This window comes from Jatropha curcas, chromosome 11 (genome assembly GCF_041381405.1).
Source record: "Jatropha curcas cultivar XTBG-Jc1 chromosome 11, XTBG_Jcur_1.0, whole genome shotgun sequence".
In the NCBI taxonomy this organism is placed as follows: Eukaryota; Viridiplantae; Streptophyta; class Magnoliopsida; order Malpighiales; family Euphorbiaceae; genus Jatropha; species Jatropha curcas.
The window spans coordinates 9,966,818-9,987,513 of NC_143161.1; the positions used below are offsets into that span (position 1 = coordinate 9,966,818).

General features: G+C 32.8%; 1 protein-coding gene and 1 long non-coding RNA gene across 4 annotated transcripts; one reads left to right on the forward strand and one right to left on the reverse strand.

Annotated features, from left to right (window-relative positions):
- LOC105641145 (serine/threonine-protein kinase SRK2A) lies at positions 1 to 11,831 on the reverse strand. Of its 3 annotated transcripts, none has more exons than XM_012225628.4 (10): positions 11,571 to 11,827; positions 11,196 to 11,334; positions 9,439 to 9,513; positions 7,922 to 8,023; positions 7,774 to 7,827; positions 7,612 to 7,704; positions 7,418 to 7,510; positions 1,393 to 1,497; positions 1,156 to 1,254; positions 1 to 514 (listed from the first exon to the last, which is right to left on the reverse strand). In XM_012225628.4, exons 2-10 carry the CDS (start codon positions 11,316 to 11,318, stop codon positions 242 to 244), a joined length of 1,017 nt encoding a protein of 338 aa, XP_012081018.1. In that variant the 5' UTR covers positions 11,319 to 11,334; positions 11,571 to 11,827; the 3' UTR covers positions 1 to 241. The 3 variants fall into 3 exon arrangements, with proteins under 3 accessions (XP_012081018.1, XP_089571998.1, XP_089571999.1); XM_089715872.1 differs by having other exon boundaries at positions 241 to 423; positions 11,571 to 11,831; XM_089715873.1 differs by having other exon boundaries at positions 426 to 550; positions 11,571 to 11,831.
- Positions 11,832 to 12,170: 339 nt separating this feature from the next.
- Positions 12,171 to 13,204, forward strand: LOC110010268 (uncharacterized). Its single transcript, XR_002285249.3, has 2 exons — positions 12,171 to 12,637; positions 12,772 to 13,204. It is a non-coding gene; the product is annotated as an uncharacterized LOC110010268 (long non-coding RNA).
- The last annotated feature ends 7,492 nt before the right edge of the window (positions 13,205 to 20,696 follow it).

Genomic DNA, 20,696 nt, shown 5'->3' on the forward strand with positions numbered 1-20,696 from the left:
TAAATACAAGGGGAAGGCTACCCCAATTTTTAGCATAAGCCATGCACAAAATGATCTCCAAATGAGATGCAAAATACACAGTAAATACAAGACCAACCCATTTCACAACATGATACACTCACACTGCTTTAGCATCAAAGAAAGGCAATATTTTTGGACAAATACTTTACAATACAAATAACGTGAGAAAAGCATGTGAATGTGATACTAATAACATAACCTTTGCACACAATTCAAAAGCTCATGCTTCAGGATACACAAAGTCACCACTTTCATCAATTTCAGATTCCAAATCACCAAAGTCATCGGACGTACCAGCAACTGTTTGCTTACTAACTTTAGCTGCTTCCCCAGGCGTTTTTGCCTCTTGAATGATACGCATTATCTCATCAACACTCTGACTTGGCTGGTCACTTTCTGATTCTGCATAATTTGTTTTCTCAATCTCAATCAGCTCTTTCGGCAAATTCTTTAGAAACCAGGGATGCTGCTTAATCTCCGGAATGGTAATTCTCTTAAATGAGAATTAAATAATATTAGCATATGATACCTAATAATATTGAATACCCAAAATAGAATTGGTATACAATACAACATAGCAAACAAAATTCTGCTTTGTTCTTTTATCATTTGAAAGCATCTGTATGATGAAAAAAATTTTACTTTGCAATGTTTTGTTGGTCATGCAATGTTCATTTAGGCCTTTATTGAACGTTCAAGCACCAAGGGTTGTGGTCAAATAATTATGCTTGATTTTCAATGTTGCTGAATTAGTGGTCACTGGTCATATTTTTATATTTAGTAAGAAAAGAAGAAATTACTTTTATCTATTTAGATTTCTATTTGGTTCAAGAGTTAAGGATAAGGTAATTTTGAGTTCAATAGGTATAGGCTTTATTATTGTTAGTTCATCTTAAATCAAATCTACTGTTTCTTTTAACTACTAAAAACACAAGAAAAGCTCCTAGCAACTCTTCACAGTTAGCATTTGCAATGCCAGCATCCATAAAGCCCCCATATTTTCTTATATTTACTTCTTAAATTAATTCATACAACAATTCTACATGTTTCTAAAGTCTTTTTGAAATAACCGAAAAATCAATGCAATGACATTTCAGCTGGTATTCGAGATATGCAACAAGTTAGAAGGAATACCTTTGCAGGATTGGCAACAAAAATACGAGAAAGGAGATGCTTGCAATCTGCAGAAACACGAACATAGTCCGGTATGGAGTACTGAACGCTCATTATTCGCTGTGAAGTTAAAGAATGAATTTAATAATGGTATTGTTAGCACAAATTTAGCTGGAAAGGAAAAAAAAAAAAAAAAAAAAAAAAAAGATTCATCAAGCCATCAACCAACCATGATATTAGTGTTTTAAAGGAACTCACCCCAATGGTTTTACGGAAATTTCTAGGATCTTCAGGATCCTCAAAAGGATATGCTCCCACCAACATCACATATAGTGTCACCCCACATGACCAAACATCTGCAATCTAAAACTGATAAACCATCAAATTACCAAGCAAAGGTAGGAAATAGGCATCTTTTTCATTTACTAATGACAAGAAACACCAATTTTACAGCTATATCAAGCAAATTGGCTGCAATAGGAGTCATGTAAAAAGCCAATCTCGCCAGACATATTGAGGTAAATGATTTCTGGTTTTTTGATACTGGAGTTAATTTCTAAACATTAAGTTGAAATTTCTACTTTCATCTTACATTTAGATCACGTTCACAGAACCACATTAGCAACTGTTGAAAGAATATTTCGAATTTCTTTTTTATTGTGTGTTATATTTTCAATCTCTACATCACTATATATATACACAAGATTGTTCCAATATAGGAAGAGATCTAAATAGGAATAAACCTAAATTAGGAAAGACAATAAACCTAAACTAGGAAAGACAATATTGATTTTAATTACAAAGCTTTCAACACTCCCCTCAAGTTGGTGCATAGATATTACTCATGCCTAACTTGCAAACCAAAGGATGAAACAGTTTGCTATTCAAACCCTTCGTGAAAACATCGGCTAGTTGCTCTTTTGAAGCTATATAGGAGACCTTTATAAGGCCTTCAACTATCTTCTCTTTTATAAAGTGACGATCAATCTCTATGTGCTTAGTTCGATCATGCTGGACTGGATTATTCATAATACTGATGGCTGCTTTACTATCACAAAACAAGGATATATTTGTTGTTTCAACCAACTTTAACTCTTCCATTAATCTGCGCAACCACAGGAGTTCACATATTCCTTGTGCCATAGCTCTATATTCTGCTTCTGCACTGGACCTTGCAACAACAGCCTGCTTCTTGCTTCTCCATGTGACAAGGTTTCCTCCAACAAAAACACAATATCCTGAAGTTGATCTCCTATCATCAAGAGAACCAGCCCAATCCGCATCTGTATAGCCTGTTATTGTCAAATGGCCATGTTTAGAAAATAAAAGTCTTCTACTAGGAGCTGATTTTAAATATCTTAGAATCCGATGCACAGCTTCTAAGTGAGACTCCCGAGGGTCATGCATATACTGACTCACTAAACTTACAGCATAGGCAATATCTGGTCTAGTATGGGCAAGGTAAATCAACCTCCCGACCAATCTCTGATACCTGCCAACATCAACTGAACTTCCCATTCCAGCTTGAAGCTTATGATTGGCTTCAATAGGTGATTCTGCGGGTTTACATCCCAACATACCAGTTTCTTTAAGGAGATCAAGGATGTACTTTCTTTGAGAAATAAAAATCCCTTTTTCTGATCTAGCAACTTCTATCCCAAGGAAATATCTCAACTTCCCCAAATCCTTAATCTCAAACTCCCTAGCTAACAAATTTCTCAAGTGAGTCATTTCTTCTTCATTATTTCCAGTCATCACTATATCATCAACATAAACAATAAGCAAGGTGATCTTACCTTTATGATGTTTGATGAACAAAGTATGATCAGCATCGCTCTGCATGTACCCAAAAGAAAGCATAGCTTTACTAAACCTTTCAAACCATGCCCTTGGTGATTGCTTCAGCCCATATAATGACTTCTTCAGCTTGCAAACTTTTCCTCTGGTCTTGTCATCATCAAATCCAGGAGGAATCTCCATATACACCTCTTCTTTCAAATCACCATGTAGAAAAGCGTTTTTAACATCAAACTGATGTAATTCCCAGTCAAGATTGGCTGCACAAGACAGCAAAATTCTAATTGTATTCATTTTGGCTACAGGGGCAAAAGTTTCCTGGTAATCAACTCCATAGGTCTGACTGAACCCTCTAGCTACCAATCTGGCCTTGTACCTCTCAATGGAACCATCTGCCTTATGTTTAACTGTGAACACCCATTTACATCCAACTGGCTTCTTCCCTGATGGAGGAGTTACAAGATCCCATGTCTCGTTTTTTGCCAAAGCTCTCATCTCCTCAACCATTGCAGCCTTCCATTTTGAGTCCTGTAATGCCTCTTGCCAATCCTGCGGTATAGAAACAGAAGAAACAGACAAAACAAAGGCTCTATAGGAAGGGGACAGAGCATTATAAGAGATGAAATAGGAGATAGGATGTTTAGTGCATGTTCTAACTCCTTTTCTAAGAACAATAGGAATATCAAGGTCATTGTCAGAAGGGCTGGAATCAAGATTAGGATCAGAATCATCAGGAATTAAAGAAGACTCACCAAGTTCTTGTTCGGCTGTATTTTCAGAGCCTGAAATTGGAGAAGACGGTTGATCAGAGGTCTCATGCTCCATGGTTGTATCTGTATTAGTCCGTCGTGTGTAGGTTTTCAAATCAGGTCTATCCAATCTTTCTAGAGGTTTGGGTTGTTCTCTCCTACTATCTATGTCTACAGGAAACTCCCCCTGGAAAGGAACGTCATTCATCACCTCTTCCATCTGATACCTGAAGAGGTGATTGGGAAGGAAAATAAGACTCAAATTCCCGAAAGGTAACATCCATACTCACAAAATATTTTCTAGAAGGAGGATGATAACACTTGTATCCTTTTTGAGTAGCAGAGTAACCAACAAACACACACTTCAAGGCTCTAGGATCTAATTTGCTTAGACCATTCTGATGAACAAAACAAACACAACCAAAGACTTTAGGAGGTACAATATAAGAGTTTTTTCCTTGAAGAACCTCTAATGGAGTTTTAAAATTTAAAGTACGAAGAGGCATACGATTGATAAGGTAAGCAGCAGTCAAAATAGCATCCCCCCAATATGGTTTGGGAAGATTCATAGTGAACATAAGAGACCTAGCTACTTCCAGTAAATGCCTATTTTTTCTTTCCGCAACTCCATTTTGAGCACTAGTATTGACACAACTAGTTTGATGTATAATACCATTAGAATCTAAATAGGTACGAAAAACTGCATTCATGTATTCAGTACCATTATCAGTTCTTAGGATTTTAACATGCGCATCAAACTGAGTACAAATCATTCTATGGAAATTCTGAAAACACGAAAAAACTTCATTTTTTGTTTTCATCAAATAAACCCAAGTTAATCTAGTACAACAATCAATAAAGGTCACAAACCACCTATAACCAGAAAGAGAGACAGTTTTAGTAGGACCCCATACATCAGAATGAATAGTAGCAAAAGGAATCAAGCTTTTATTATTAATTTGAGAATAAGAATGCCTGGTGTGTTTGGCAAGTTCACAAGCATCACATACTAATGAATCGAAATCACACTTAGCAAATAAAGTGGGAAATAAACGTCCTAAAACAGAAAAAAAGGGATGTCCTAATCTCCTATGCCATTGAATAACTTCATGGGAAGGATTTCTAGAAGTTCCTAACAAAGCTTGACCGGTACCCGACTTTGAAAAACGACAAACGTCATCCAACAGATACAGTCCATCGCGCAAGCTACCACTGCCAATCGTTCTCCCCGTGTTCAGTTCCTGAAATATACAATGAGTAGGGTAAAAGGTTACTTTGCAATTAAGCGCTTTTGTGATTAAGCTAACAGATAATAGATTAATAGGGAATCTAGGGACATGAAGAACAGAGGAGAGTTTAATATTGGAAGTACAGTTAATAGAACCTGTGCCAGCAATGGGTACTAAGGAGCCATCCGCAATGCGAATTTTTTCTGTGCCTTGATACTTAGAATACGTAAGGAAATGTTTTATAGAGCCTGTTGTATGTTTATTTGCTCCTGAATCTATAACCCAAGAGGTTTTTGCAATTTTTGCAAGAAAGGTAAGAAAAGCATTACCTGAATTAACAAAATTAGAAGCTGCAGTTTGAGTTGAGGAAGAATCAAGCTGTGACAACAATCGTTTCAGGGACTGAATTTCCTTATCAGAAAAGCTACCAGTAGTAGATGTTTCCTCACATAAAGCTCCACCATCAGATATGTGTGCCTGCAGTCTAGAAGAACTGACCGCTTTCCTCCACGCCCTTTAGTTGGGCGTCCATGTAATTTCCAGCAGAACTCCTTCGTGTGCCTGTTCTTACCACAATAGTCACAAAATAATTGATCTCTGTTTGAAGAACCGTTCTTGGCAGCCTGTATATGTTCACTTGCAGAATTAGCAATCAACCCTGCTTTATCAATTATAGATCTGTGAACCATTGCATTCCTCCAAGTCTCCTCTTGCTGTACAAAAGAATATGCTTGTCGCAAGGATGGAAAAGGATCTCGTCCAAGAACTTGGACTCGAATTTGATCATACTCGTTGTTTAGGCCAGCTAGAAAATCATACACACGTTCTTCTTCAATCAACTTCTGAACTTGAGTCGCATCATCAGTACATTTGGCTTGAAAGTCTTGGTAATAATCCAGTTCTTGCCATAACCCACTAAGTTCAGCAAAATACTGAGCGATAGTCAGATCTCCCTGTTTGGTTTCATGAACTTTCTGTCGCAATTCATACCTCTGAGCATAGTTTCCAGTTTGCGAATACGTCTGTGAAGCGGCATCCCATATCTTCTTAGCTGTATCAAGAAGCAAATAGCCTCGGGAAATAGTTGGCTGCATGGAATTTATTAACCAAGACATAATAAGAGAATTCTCGGATTTCCATTTGTTAAAGCCTGGATCTGTCGAACCTGGTTTAGTTGCGCCACCATCAAGGTATCCCTGCAAACCTCTTGCTTCAATGAATAATAAGCAAGATCGAGACCAAGCCAGGTAGTTTGTTCCATCTAACTTCACCGGACTAATCTGAAGAGAGGGGCTCTCTGAGTGAAAACCCATATCTACCTTTTTTCCGTCAGCCATATTGTCAGAAAAAAATTTTTAAGCGGCAGTGGCGAAGAACTGGCAGCGGCAGAAATCAACCAAAAAAAGGAAAAAATTGCAAAAAGCAAAACTGGTGCTGAAGAACCAGCAAGGGAAGAACGCCACAACAAATCGAGGCCGTCGGAACAAAAAACATCGACGGATCTCGCCGGAAACAGCCGCACGCGCCGACGCGTGAAGAACGGCCGAAAACTTCTGGCGGCGCGTGTGCACACGCGCGTGGTCGGACAGCGACGCGGCTTGGATGGAGGGCCGATCGGCAGTCCCTCTTCCTTCTGAGCTGGGCGGTGACAGCCAACTCCTAACTCCGGCGGCACTGTGTATATCTCAGCCCTGTTTCAAATCGAAACCATCGCCGAAAAAATTCACGGCAATGGCTCTGATACCATGTTGAAAGAATATTTCGAATTTCTTTTTTATTGTGTGTTATATTTTCAATCTCTACATCACTATATATATACACAAGATTGTTCCAATATAGGAAGAGATCTAAATAGGAATAAACCTAAATTAGGAAAGACAATAAACCTAAACTAGGAAAGACAATAAACCTAAACTAGGAAAGACAATATTGATTTTAATTACAAAGCTTTCAACAGCAACTCTACTTGGTAATAGTCAGCTTGAGCAGCCCATATCACTTATGAACAGCTAATAAAATATCAAAGCTCTACAATATGAAGCACAAAATGGTATGTTCGATAACTCATGTGAAGTTAAATGGTCATCAACCATTCATCTGAATGTTTTATAAGCGTATAGAGAGCGCCCATTAATAAACTGCAAGATGTTTCTTCTCTTGTCCTTTTCTACTTACTCACTAATTCTAAGATTCAAAAGAAATATTGATAATTCTAAAACAACTAGAACTTTTCAAATTGGGACATCGACAACCAACATATTGATTAAATGTTAAAGACAATAAGAAGCTGCATGATAAAGCACTAGCTACACTGTCTCTTTTTGTAGAAAACATAGGGGACACTATATGTGAAATAAATTGAAGGTTTATATACCAATTAAACAGCCGAAATACAGACTTGTGTTGTATAGAAAACAGGAGTGTGAAACCTGAAGTGTGCCTTTAGTTATGTTGATGACCAAAAAAAAGTGAGAGGGAGCTGGGCTTTGGGCTATGTTGACTAAGTACCTTTCCATCATATTCCTTTCGTGATAGGACTTCAGGTGCAATGTATGCCGGTGTCCCAACTGTTGATTTCGGTTGTGAGTGCAACAGAGCAGACTGAAATTAAAAATGCAAGAAAAGAAAATCAAAATTGAATAAGAAAAAAAATATATATAATGGAATAGCATACAAGATAGAATTGGACAAAGCAACATCACCTTCGAGTAACCAAAGTCACATATTTTAAGTCGTGGAGTAGGGCTTCCATCCAAAAGTGTGTTCTCAAGTTTCAGATCCCTGTGACAAATTTCCTGCAATAAAAGCAACAAATTGTAAAAGAGAAGGAATTATGGCATAACAAGAAACCTCAGACATCATACCATAGAATGACAGTAGCTGACTCCAGATATTAGTTGCTGGAAGAAAAATCTTGACTGCAGTGAAAAGGATATGTCAATTAGATATTCATTAGTGTATTTAACTCAAGAGAAAATTATTCAAACAAAATACAAGCAACAGCTTTATAACCTCATCTTCACTGAATCGACCAGCACTGCATATCCTTGCAAAGAGTTCACCACCAGCTGCATATTCCATGACAATTGCTAAATGTGTTGGAGTCAATAAAACCTACAGGAAAAAAATAACTGTTAGAGCATGTTAATGGTTATACTCAACCCTGAATTCCTTTATAGCGGATTCAAGGTCTGTTATTCAACCAATATGCAGAGGTTGATTACATGCATGGCTAAGTTACTAACATACAAAAATGTGCTTCTGGTACAATAATCTTGGCAGATCTACCGACATATCCTTGTGAGGTGAATTAGGCTTCAAAAATTAGGACTAAGCAGCAAAATTGACAAGGCAGTCTTAAGTTGACCTAGGACCATCATTGCTTGGCCTTGTAGAGTGCTTTTGTTCTGCACCTCAGCTTAAGAGGAATGTGCTTCTATATGCTTAGCATAGAGGAAATATGATTATGGATAAGAACAAAGTGAAACATTGGCATCCATAATTAATGTTGCAATATTCTCATTCTAGATATGCATCCCAGGAAAAATCTAGCATTAATTGTGATGCGACACAAAAAAAAAATGTAGCATATTGTCAAAGAAGGTACCTATTATAAGAACTTGCACAGCCTACAACTAGCAAGTAGGGCTCCAGATATTGGGTAGTGTAAATGGCTCTAAGTATGCACCAATAGTGAAGAACATTACATGTTATTCTACAAAAGTTTACACTGCATGCAAATTTATTTGAAGTTTGAGTAGAGGTGCTGCTTGGACTGATTATAAGTGTCTCAGACTTGGAACCAAAAGGCTGCAAACTCAAATCCTGAGAAGTAAGAACAACCAATGCATAAAAAAATTTTAACGCACAGAGTCCTTAAGGTCCTCCAACAGGAGAGAAGTTCAACAAGTTCAGGTGATAGATGATGGTCTCAAGACTTCGACATCAAGTGATTACTTCCAGAACTGGTGGGCCAGATAAGAAAGTATGTATTGATGAAAGTAGTTGTTTGATTAACCACTTTTTGTTTTATTTCACTAGAACTATAGCTAAGTAAATAGACTTTTATTTTCAAGAATTGGGTTTAAAAATCAGATGTCTAGGTTCACTTAATCAACCTGAATATAGAGCTCACATCTTAGTTTTCCTGTGTATCTATTTATAGGAATTTAGACTAATGCAGATGATACGCAATAAAATAGAAATGTGAAAAACATATAAGAAAAAGGAACCTTAGAATTTTGTGATTAATGTGTCAGGATTGGATAAGAAAAGATAACATAATTTCAAAAGATCAAGAAAATAAAAAAGCTTCAATAATTACTATATGGCATTTTATTAAAAAGCTCTGGTACCAAAACATCATGCAAAGGATCAAAAGTCTCTGTCAAACCTTGCTTTACTGTAACTAATAAAATCCAAGGTCAAACAAGCTTAGGTGTTCTAACCACTGTAGAGTTCACTTGGCTATTCATCAGAAGCCCAGAATGACTTGTCTTGTGAGAAAAAATACAGAATTGATGTGTTACCTCTTTGAACTTGACAATGTTTGGATGCCTTAATGATCTGTGGTTGATGATTTCTCTTTGCACATTCTCATCAATCTGACACCAGAAATAGAATTCATAATCATCAGACTCGCATGCATGTATATATGACAAGTTAATATTAGAAGCGGAAATCTGATTAGTGAATGTCAGACACGTTGAAGCATGATGGGTTCAAGCAACCAATTTAACATAAACATCACCAAACTACATAGGTAGCATCAGCCAACCAGTTATTAAGAAAATGTAATGATTATCATGGTAAATTAAATTATTACTCTGACAACAAAAATGCTTAAGATACAGTATGGAAATATTTGATGCTTAGATAGCATTGCTACATTAGTGTAAATTTTAAGGCACCTTGTTCAGTCAAATCAGTAAAAAACAAACTCATATTTATTATTTATACATTGAATTAAATAAAATTAAAGAAACAAAATGAAAAGAGACGGGAATGAACAACAAGCAAACCAGAGATATCAACAAGGTTAAAGTAATTGCTCATTTATCATGTTGACATAATAGACAAAATGCAACATTAATTATATATATACACTTATAATTTCACTCATTTCGTTATGTATAGAAGAAAGCAAAAAGGGCATCAGGCCTTATCGTGCTGTTGTCCATTTGAAAACTATCTATGCGTCCTATCATTTTGCATGTGAAAATAGCAAGTTGATACTGCCAGATGCTTTTAACCAGAAAAGGCCTTAGAGTTTGCAAAGGAATTTGAAAACTTTGGAAAAATAAATTGCTATAATTGACAAAATTGCAGCAAAAAATTAATACTACATTGGCATTATAATACCAGTTCTATAAGTCATACTCAGAAATGTATGCAACCCCAAACTATGATTACTACCAGCTTTGCACTTCTAGGATTAAAAGAGTTGGAGACAACAAAAGCTTTTGTGATATGATAGTCCAAAGCCCAATCTATGCAAATAATGATTGATCCACGCAACTGCCAATTTAGGGGAAAAAGGGAACGTATGCCACTCTGATATACTTCTGGAGTCCTTAACATTTATGGTCAATACTTGATAAAACCTCTATGCTCTGTGTTCACTAAGTTCCCTTTTTGTTATTTTCTTTAACATTAAATGCAATATTACAAGAAAACATAATGTATATGCACTAAGCAAGCAATAATGTGAATCCAGGAATGAGAAAAATATTGTAGAAATGCTTCATAGGAGGTAGAGATATCACAGTTATCATTTGATAAATTCAGCACTTACCTAGTGAAACAACAAAGCTATTCGTAACAGACAAAAGTAGTTCAAATACATTCAGGTATAGCCTAAGACAAGCATACAATTCCAAAATTTACTAGCCAAATAAAACTTGATATAAGTATATTGTTAGAATATAGAATCCCTTCAACAATCCCACCTTATATTCTCAAAAGCACCATTGGGTTCGACATAATAATTATTATAAGGTTAACATAAATACTTGAAGATTAGAATAACTGGCTCTTCTAAGCTTTGCTTTCCATTTTTATCCCCAAAACGAAATGGGACCTTCCAAATTAAAGAAGGCTAACCATAAATAGCCGCAAGAATGAGAAGCCTTTAGACACCAATGCAAAAAATCATAAGAATCAAAAATGAACAATATCCAATCGACAACTAACAGATAAAGCCATTTCTAAAATAAGTAACGCACAACAAAAGAAAAAGAAGAATTGACAATTTAAGTACATTAAGAAATTAATAAAAAAGTTTTACCTTTTTCCCTCTTTCGATATACTTTACAGCAACAAGCTCTTTTGTCTTCTTATCTCTCACTAGCCTTGCCACTCCAAAATTTCCTGAACCAAGGTCCTTAATTGGCTCATACCTCTCCTCCATCCTCACCACACAATCACTACGCCAAGACAAAAAGGAAAAGCAATATAGGAAAGTTCTAAACACCCCAAAAAATGGTCAACAGAGAAGAAAAACAAACGCAAAAGGGAAGAAGACTAAAAGGGCTAGAGAAAGAGAAAAGGATGAGAAAAATAAATCAAAAAGACTAAACAAATGACAACACCTACCAAACAAATAAATTAATAATATATAAGTATAGAAAACTGAAAATCAAAGACCGACCAAGGTAACAACCTGTATAAAAAGGTTCTTTAAGAGCAAGAAGACTAACAACAACCCCTCTCGCCTACCCAAACGGATAATGGGTTTTCTTCTAGGAGGGAAAAAGAGTGTTAAAGCCAAAAAAATCTGAAAAGACTTGAGACTTTATAAAACACCCATTTAATCCAGCTTCAGCTCAAGAAAGCTTAAGGTCACTGTCTATGGAAGTCGCAAATTTAAGATAAAGAAAGCTGAATTTGGACTGTCTAGAGAATTAAAGGACACGCTTGCTGTGATAGGTTGCTTGCAAGTGTCGCCTGCAGAGAAGCTGAGTACGACAATATAAAACGACAGCGTGTTATGGTGTCTGACACGCGGTTAGTTTTTTAGGCAAGTCTAGTACATGACGGCGGCTGGATAAGATATTTTAATTGTTTTAAGTTTTTTTAAAAGAAAATAATTATTCCGTACTTAAAGTTTTACAAAATTATTTAACCTCGACGTTGGTTCCACGTTAGTAAACAGTCATTCCGTCTAAAATTAAATATTTTTTCATTAAATGAGGCTAAGAGAGAGAAATATTTTGAAATGACAAATTACCCTTAATAAAATCTGACAACTAAATATGGAAAAAATAATAAAAATTCTTTTTATTTCTCTTCATCTTCTTTTTCATGTTGCGCTTGAACTTCATAGAAAGACATGATTTTCAATCTCGTTAAGCATGCTGTAGAATCCAATCGTAGCAATCTTTGAATCCCACAAAGTATCTCAAAAAAATACGAACAACAAATCAGAATCCAACAGGGATCAAGTTGACCGATTCATAATGAAAAAAACAGAATTCATCCAGAGAAATCGCTTCCCTCGGCCGAAGATGAAGCAACAATCAGACTTGGACAGAAAATCTTTCATTTTCCAGCTAGACAGCTCTCTAGGAGCAGAGATGGCTTGACTCGCCTTCCCCATATAAGATTCTCGCCTTCACCGACAGACAGCCTGATCGATTTGAGATCTGTGTTTAATCTAAAGGCTTGTGTTGGGAGAAAGTGGAGGATTTGATTTAGTGGGAAAAGGTGGTCGTGGGGTCCATATACCAGGTTGGTGTTTAATCCAAAGATTTGTGTTTCCTTGCTTTGTAATCGTGTATGCCATCTTCTTCATCATAAACTATAAGCAAAACAAAAATAAAAAATATGCAATTTAATGTTAGATTTGGGATTTTCTTTGTTAGTGTAAATGGACCAGGATGATTGGTTAGAGAAGATGCCGGGTAATTTAATGGTGGTGGCTACGGTTACTGCAACCACGAGATTTCAAGCTGCAATAAGCCCACCGGAATTCAAACTTGCATCATCATTGACACTAAGAACTGAATCCTCATTTCAATGACCAAATGCAAGATGCTCCGAATGAGATTCCGATGCCTCAAAATAAATCCAAATCGTTCATTTATCGGTTTCGTTTTATGCTGTTACTGAATTAGAAATTAATTGCATATTTGAAATTATCACCGAATCTCAAACTCAGCCCAAGAGTATGTGTTTGTCAAGGTCACCGGAGATAAGTTTGAGTAGATGATAAAGAAGGTGAGAGACAGTGAGTTTTAATTTTTTGTCAATATTTATTTTAATTATTAAGGGCGTATTTTATTCTTTTCAGCTTTATTTAACGGAAAAAATTCTAATTTTGAAACCGAACTAAAAATGAGGTCTAAATACCTAATAGTCAAAAATATATATACGTGCTAATTAATTTTGCAGAACCTCAATAACGAAACAATTAATTTCCTTTTTTTAATTCTGTTTTTTTTTTTTTTTTTTACAATTCTGTTTTTTAATCTTTGATGAGATAAATTTTCATTAAGTCAATTTTTATTATTTACATAAAAAAATATGATCTGAGCCAAAATTGTACATAAGATGACCAAATCCGATGTAAAGTGGAATAATCTAAACAAACGGTCTCTGTTTTTATTTATATTTTTAATTTGCACTTGTAGTTTTTTATTTTGAAAAATAAATTTAAAAACTTCATGAGTTGGACAATTTTAAAAAAGGCTACACAAATGAATCTAATTTGCCTTGTGAAAATAAAATATCATTGATCTTTTTTAAAAAAATATTTAAAAGGTATCCCATATACTTTTATGAAACTAATCTTGTTTTGACGGGTGTCTCATTTTGTTCAGGGAATCTTACTCTTTACTCAGCAAATTAGTAAAAACTCTTGTAGTAAAAAAAACTCAAGAGTTCACATTATTCATATTAGTTAAAAGAACAATCACACCACATATGGTTGACACCTTTCTTAATATTTTGTTATCCATATGGTTGAAACCTTTCTTAATATTTTGTTATCCATAATCAAAATATTCTAATAATCTTTTTTAATAAATAATCTTTCACATCATAGAATTAATAATGTTGCTAATTCTCTCAAAAAAAATTGCTTTAATTGATTTCGCATTAAAATACAAATGTATATTTAAGAAAAATAGACAAACATATAAGTATATTTTTAATTGAGTTCTGATAAATCTCTCGATAACAAAGCAGGCTAAAACTGAGCGTTTATTGGGAAAAAAAAAATTGAGATTTTTCTTTAAGAATATCAATATATAAGGTCTCAAGTTCGAATTTTCTCCGTTATAAAAATTTACACAAAATTGATGAATAAGAAGAAGATTCCTCTATGTTTATAACTCATCGCGCAATGTTATTTCAGGTCTATGTATAAATAAAAAAAAATTAAGTTTTATAAATAAATTAAAATAAAAAACAGCAATTCTTTTATGCATTGGAGCCAGATGATAAAGAAAGGGGCATTTTAACAAATGTCATTTTTTGAGGTTTCATGTCTTGTTATTGGGCTGGGCATTTATAATGCTTTAAAAGATTACGTTGGGCCTTTCCGTTTTATGATATTTTGGGCCTTAATCGTCAATTATGCTACTTCGGCCTAATTTGTTCCCTTTATATCGAGCTTAATTTTAGCTATGACTATGACTAAAGTAATAAACTATTTTATCGTTTGAGTTAATTTATTTATTGATTGACCTGCTAATCTTGCATCTACTAAATACATAAGTATCTATATTTTTTATCCCTACAAATCAAACTAAAAATTTCATTAAGATAAAATTGTTTATAAATATAAAATATAGGTGAATATATTTCTATATTTTTATATAGGAAGTTTAATAATAAATCACTTATATAAAGGTTTATCAAATTAGTAATTTAAAAAACTCTAGCTCTCTCTCTCTTGTGTTCTTGTAGATTTTGTTTCTAAATCATCGTCAGTCATCTTCTTTGGTCGGCAATGGTTTCTTTTTGTCCCTCTCTATCTTTTTTCTTTATTTTGTTTAGTTTTTTTTTTTTTTTCGTAATTTCTAAACCTATGATTGTTTAGAATGCAATTTGGATTTAGTCTCTCAGATTTGTAGATCTTGAGTGTTTTTGGTATCCTCTTAGTGGGATTATTATTTTTTTTTTTTCCTTCCATGGGGTTATTCCTCGTTATTGAAGAGTTTTTATGTGCATATTTTATTTCTCATATATTTCTAAAAACAAGACGAATTGTTGATTGTTTGTAGTTAGAGACTTCAAATATTCAAGTTCGAGTAAGTTTCTTTTAACAATGGAGCCTAGTAGTGCGGTTTGTTTCTCCATTAAAGTTTGGTATATTAAACTCAAACTCTTCTACGGGTGTCGTTTGTAACAAATTATTTTCAAAAAAACAATGTTTGGGATAATATTGTGGAATATTTCTTTTGTCGTCCTATTGAAAATTGACCAGTTTTTACTCGGAAGATTAACCTCTTCTGCCAAGATCAAGAACATCTCTAAGCAGAAGATTTCAATTTTCTATATTTGTATTTCTTATTCCTATAGAAATATTATGGTGTATTCAACTTATATTCATTATTAATGAATTATAAGTTTTCAAAAAAAAAAAAAAAACAACTCATATAAAGAATAAAAAAACACAATCTTGATTTGAAGTATCTGATCAAGTTGACAAAGCATAATATTTGTATCATAGGCGATCACTTACTTCACTTGATGACTATTCATGGCCATTGTTCGTTTCCATGGTCTTTCCACGAGTCCAATATGATTACCTTCAAATTTTTTCCTTTTATTAGAGAGGAAATCTGCACTTCTTTTTGCATAACTATCCAAATAATAAAAACCGCTAGATAAAATCACCATAATAGTGATAACAATAACTTATAATTAAATCTGAGAACAAAATTTTTCAAGATATGAGCGATTATAAATCACAATATTTGGATGACAATAATTCATATATGTATATAGATCTGAGGATTATTTATAAAAAATACAAATAAAAAACGAGAAAGAAGATGACCACCGGTGGCGGCATATGGAAAAAGAAAAGAAAGCTTTTAAGGATTTAGATTTTGGTAGAAAAAAGAGCTACGTTTCTTTGAAAACGTAATTACTTAAAGGAGAGAGATATAATGAGGTGCATCTTATATTTTTTATCGTTCTTTTAGCCGCATGATATGATATATATTCTTAATTATTATATAATGTAATTGAAATAGATCATTCTAGATGGTGTAACAATTAATTTTTGTTCATTTTTCTTTTCCTATAACTGATTTTATAATAAAATTTTCTTTGTTTGTCAAAATAAAATTTGCATAATATTGTTTGCAATGCATTAAAAACTTGCTATCTTAATTTTTTTTTATTTTTCGCTCCTCTATATATATATTTTTTAGAATTTAATGTTTAGAGTATGCTATAAATTAATTTCTTATTATTTAAAAATTTATTAAATATGTTAAAATTGAGTCATAAACAGTAGTCATATTTTATATATTATTTATATCATAAAAAAATCATATTATAGTAATTGATAGGCTAATAAATATACTGAGGATATATTTGAAAATACATTAAGCGTTGTACAACCCACTGCTTGATTATTAATAGTCGTGTCTTCCGCTCGGAGTTGGACAACCCACTGTTTATCATTATCTATTTTCTTAATTATCTTTTTATTTGATTTTACTTCTATCAATAATTAAATCAAAAGAGAAATTTACAACTATGAATCAAACTCTTACATTACGCGTTGAATGGAAAAAGCTCTTGGTAGGTGGTCAAGATTGGTGGAAAGGAAGTCCATTGGACCGACATTATACTTCTTGGAACCAATCTTGCTCAGGGTTAGTATTAACCATCATGTTCCGTCATTAAATCAAAAGTAGATTATCTTTTTGTAAACAAATTAAAATTTAGGGATGTGATAGATTATGATTATGTTAGATTTTAAAAGGATTGTTGAGTTTGATGGAATTGAAGGATTTCTTTAGATTTCTACTAGAATTCTACATAGAGTTTTGTAAAATTGGTATGGCTTTTTTTTATAGATTTTGATTGACTTTAATGCAATTACAATGATTTTTATATATCCAATCAAAATTAATTTCACAATCTAATTAAATAAATTAAAAGGTTTTGAAGCCCAATGAAAAACAGAAAACAATGAGGGACCAAAAACCAAAATGCATCATCTTCTCTAAAATCACTTTTTTCTTCGTTAAAACTTTACCGCAGACGATAGTAAAAAAGGCTTGCAATGGTCAGCCTCGTCAGCGACCAATCTGCACTCCCGTTAACCATTAATATTAAACAAGTTTCGTCGTGGGTACCCTATCCATTATTAGTAAAAAATGTATTTTAAATAAGTTCAAAATTTGAATAGTTAAAGATTCGCGGATACCCTGCCCACTTAAAAAAATATTTTTAATGGATTTTAGACGGATACAGATGGTAAATAGTTAAACGGATTAGAATACGGATACTTAAATAGGTATTTAAACTGTTTTAGAACGGATACGGATAGTAAAATTTTAAATGGATATCTATACAATTAGTTTAAAATTCACGAATACCGGTCATGCTTCTTATTCTATTAAGGAATGTATTGGATTAAAACTCTGTGAGATTTTAAAATATTTTTGAAATCTTTGGATTGGAAGATGAATTTTGTGAATGACACTTTTATTCATACCTAACACTCTAAAATCCAATGAAATCAATAATTTTATAGAATCCTTCAAAATCAGCAATTTTTTGAAAACCATCAAATTTAAAATAAACTCCAAAAAAATCTAGATAGAATATTATTGAAATTTTAAAATTTTTTAAAATCTAACAGAGTCTGAACCCAATACGCCTTTAGGTGGTCCTTAAGAAAAATTAATGGTAATATCATAATATATTCAATAATTTAAATTTTTGTAAAGAGAAAACATAATGACTATAGATCAAATTAAACAAACAGTCACTATTATTTTTAGATTGACTTATGATAATATACTAAATGACCAATTTTCAGATGGTTTAAAGCCATCATTTCTTTCAGTAAAACATATGCCGACGGGGATTGGAAATGTCATGTATCTTATATTTATCACATATCAGTTGATGAATCTTGTTAAAATTGTACTTTTAGGTATACATATTTTAATTTGATTCCTCCATGGCTTTTTCGTGATGTTAGTAGAGCATTCTATTCTAGAACTTGCGCATAGAGATTTTAGTACCTCTATCCTTTTATTAATCAAAAGAAGAAAAATGATCGATTTTCAGATGATTAGAATTTACGGATATAAATATAAAAACACTTGTATAATAATAAATAATTTTCATTTGGAACTTATTGCAAATAATTGTTTGACCAAGCAGATAATTAGAAAATTGAACCAAAAGTCAGTTTACTTTATCAATAAAGATAAAATAAGATGTAACTATGTTTTCAGTTTTTGTTACAAATACAGAGAGGCACGAGACCTTGCCGGAGTCCAAATTAAAGATCTTCCAAACTAGTTCCAAAGCATGCATAGGGCCATTGTGCAATCAGTTGTAAGCCCATTTAATAGTAAACTCACTTGAGTTAGACCGATCCTTAGAAATGGTCTGTTCGACAAAATTAATTATTTTAGTACCGTTTAACTGTTAGTTGTTTAAATAGATTTTCATGAAACGTTAAAAGTTCAATGTTATATGGATTAGTTTTTCACAAAGCGCTATCTAAACTTTTAAAAATTAATTCAAACACTATGTTATCGACTACTATAAAAAATAGCGTTTAAGGAAGGAATACACTATAAGTAAATTCAAATATTAACCGGTAACTAAAATTGTAGAACATCTCATCTCAATCTCCCTATTCCATTAACATAATCTGCAACACAATTATTAACTAATAAGAAATGACGTCTACAACAGAAACCTCATGAAGAATCAAATCAAGTTTCAACCAAAGGTCCAATTAAAAGTAACTACAACTATCAAGAATTAAAGGAAGGACTTTTCAAACCTGGCGCCAAAATGAAAAATGATACCTACTAACATTGATGAAATAAAGGCATACATCATTGTGTAATTTGTATTTAATTCTTAAAACTTTAAGGTGAAGAGCATCTCTATTCCACAATTTTATCTCTATTAGAGAATCGTATTTTAGCATTGTGGATTTTGAGAACTTCAAGAATTACTTGAATAATTCGACCGAATCTCAATTTCATTTTATTTTTTACGGAAGTAAGCCAAATTAATTAAAAGAGAATTAATTCAAAGAGTGAAATTAATTAATTCTAAGAAAAAATAATTAATTAGAAAAAGGTGATTTAATTAATTTTAAGGATAGTTAGGCCTAATTAATTTAAAGAAAATTAATTAGGAAAATGGTAGGCTTAGCAATTACAAAAGGATAGCAATACGATAGGCAAGAGAGAGATTTTTCAGTGTCAATAAAGCCGGAGAAATATCAGCGTCTAAGAATGAGGCCTAATGGGCGGATTTGAAAAGGGGTCAAAATTGTTCGAAATAGGGGGAAAATTAGGAACTAGTTAGATTCTGCCAGATGGCAGGAAGGATAATTGTTGCGAGGTGATTTTGGCAAATTACACTTTTGATCCCTGTAAAAGTACACTTTGATTCTATAATTTATATATTAGTCCCTAAAGTTATAATTTAGCCTTTTGAAATGACACTTTTATCCTTAAGATTATGATTTAGTCCCTATTAAATTACACTTTGATTCCTAGCACTTTATAAAATTTCAATTAAACCCCAAAAACTTTATAATAATAGTAACTTAATATTTAAGTCAGAAATATTTTAATGATTAAATTATATAAATTCCACCGAAAAATAAAAGAAAATTTAACCAAAATTTCACAAAATTTATTTTTAAAAAAAAAAGACCATTTGAATACTAGACGGTCTCCTCATATGGTTCCATCTATATTTTAATTAATGACACATGTCATATCTATGGAGCAGCCAATCAAGAGAATCTTACAAGTCGAACACTGAATCTTCATTAATGCCCTCAAAAGTCAAATCGTAAGACTAGGAGATTATCAGTCCACCGCCAACCTTATCTTCTTTTCAGAAGAACAAAAAAAACAAATCATGCATTTTAATTTTAAAAAATAAAATCAATGCGTGAAGGAAAGTTGTTGTTCCGAATTCGAATACAACTTCTAACTGAATTTTGCTTTTTTTATTATAAAAAACTGTTATGCGTTGACTTTGTTCCTTAATCTTCTAAAAGTTTAATATGATCTTTGGATTTTTTATGGTCCCACTAAAAAAATCTAATATAATATATATACACGCCGGCATAATTTTTTTCTGAATATAAATCTATGATGAGATTGTATTTATATTTATCATTAAGCTTAAATTTAATTTATATTTTAGTGTGCAATACTCGAACACAATAAAAATAAATTATTTGGATGATTTTAAGCTATGTTAATATTAATCGGTAAAGAAGAACAATTCCCTTGTTTACCGATTGAACTAACTCATTTTATTACTTTATATATATATATATATATATAAAAGTAATTTTCTTTTTAATTCTTATATTAGTGTGTATTTTCAATTATATACTTTCACCCTAATTATTAACCTAAGATAAAGATAAAGAAGGAAGGAGAAATAAATTTTGTACTTGGATTGAAATGATTTGTAGGGTTGCATTAAAATTAATCAAATCGATAAATTTGATTCAACTCAAATAAAATTTTTGGTTAAACACTTTCTATGATTCGCTGCATTAATTAAACCAAACCATTAAAGGAATATGGTTTAAAGGAAT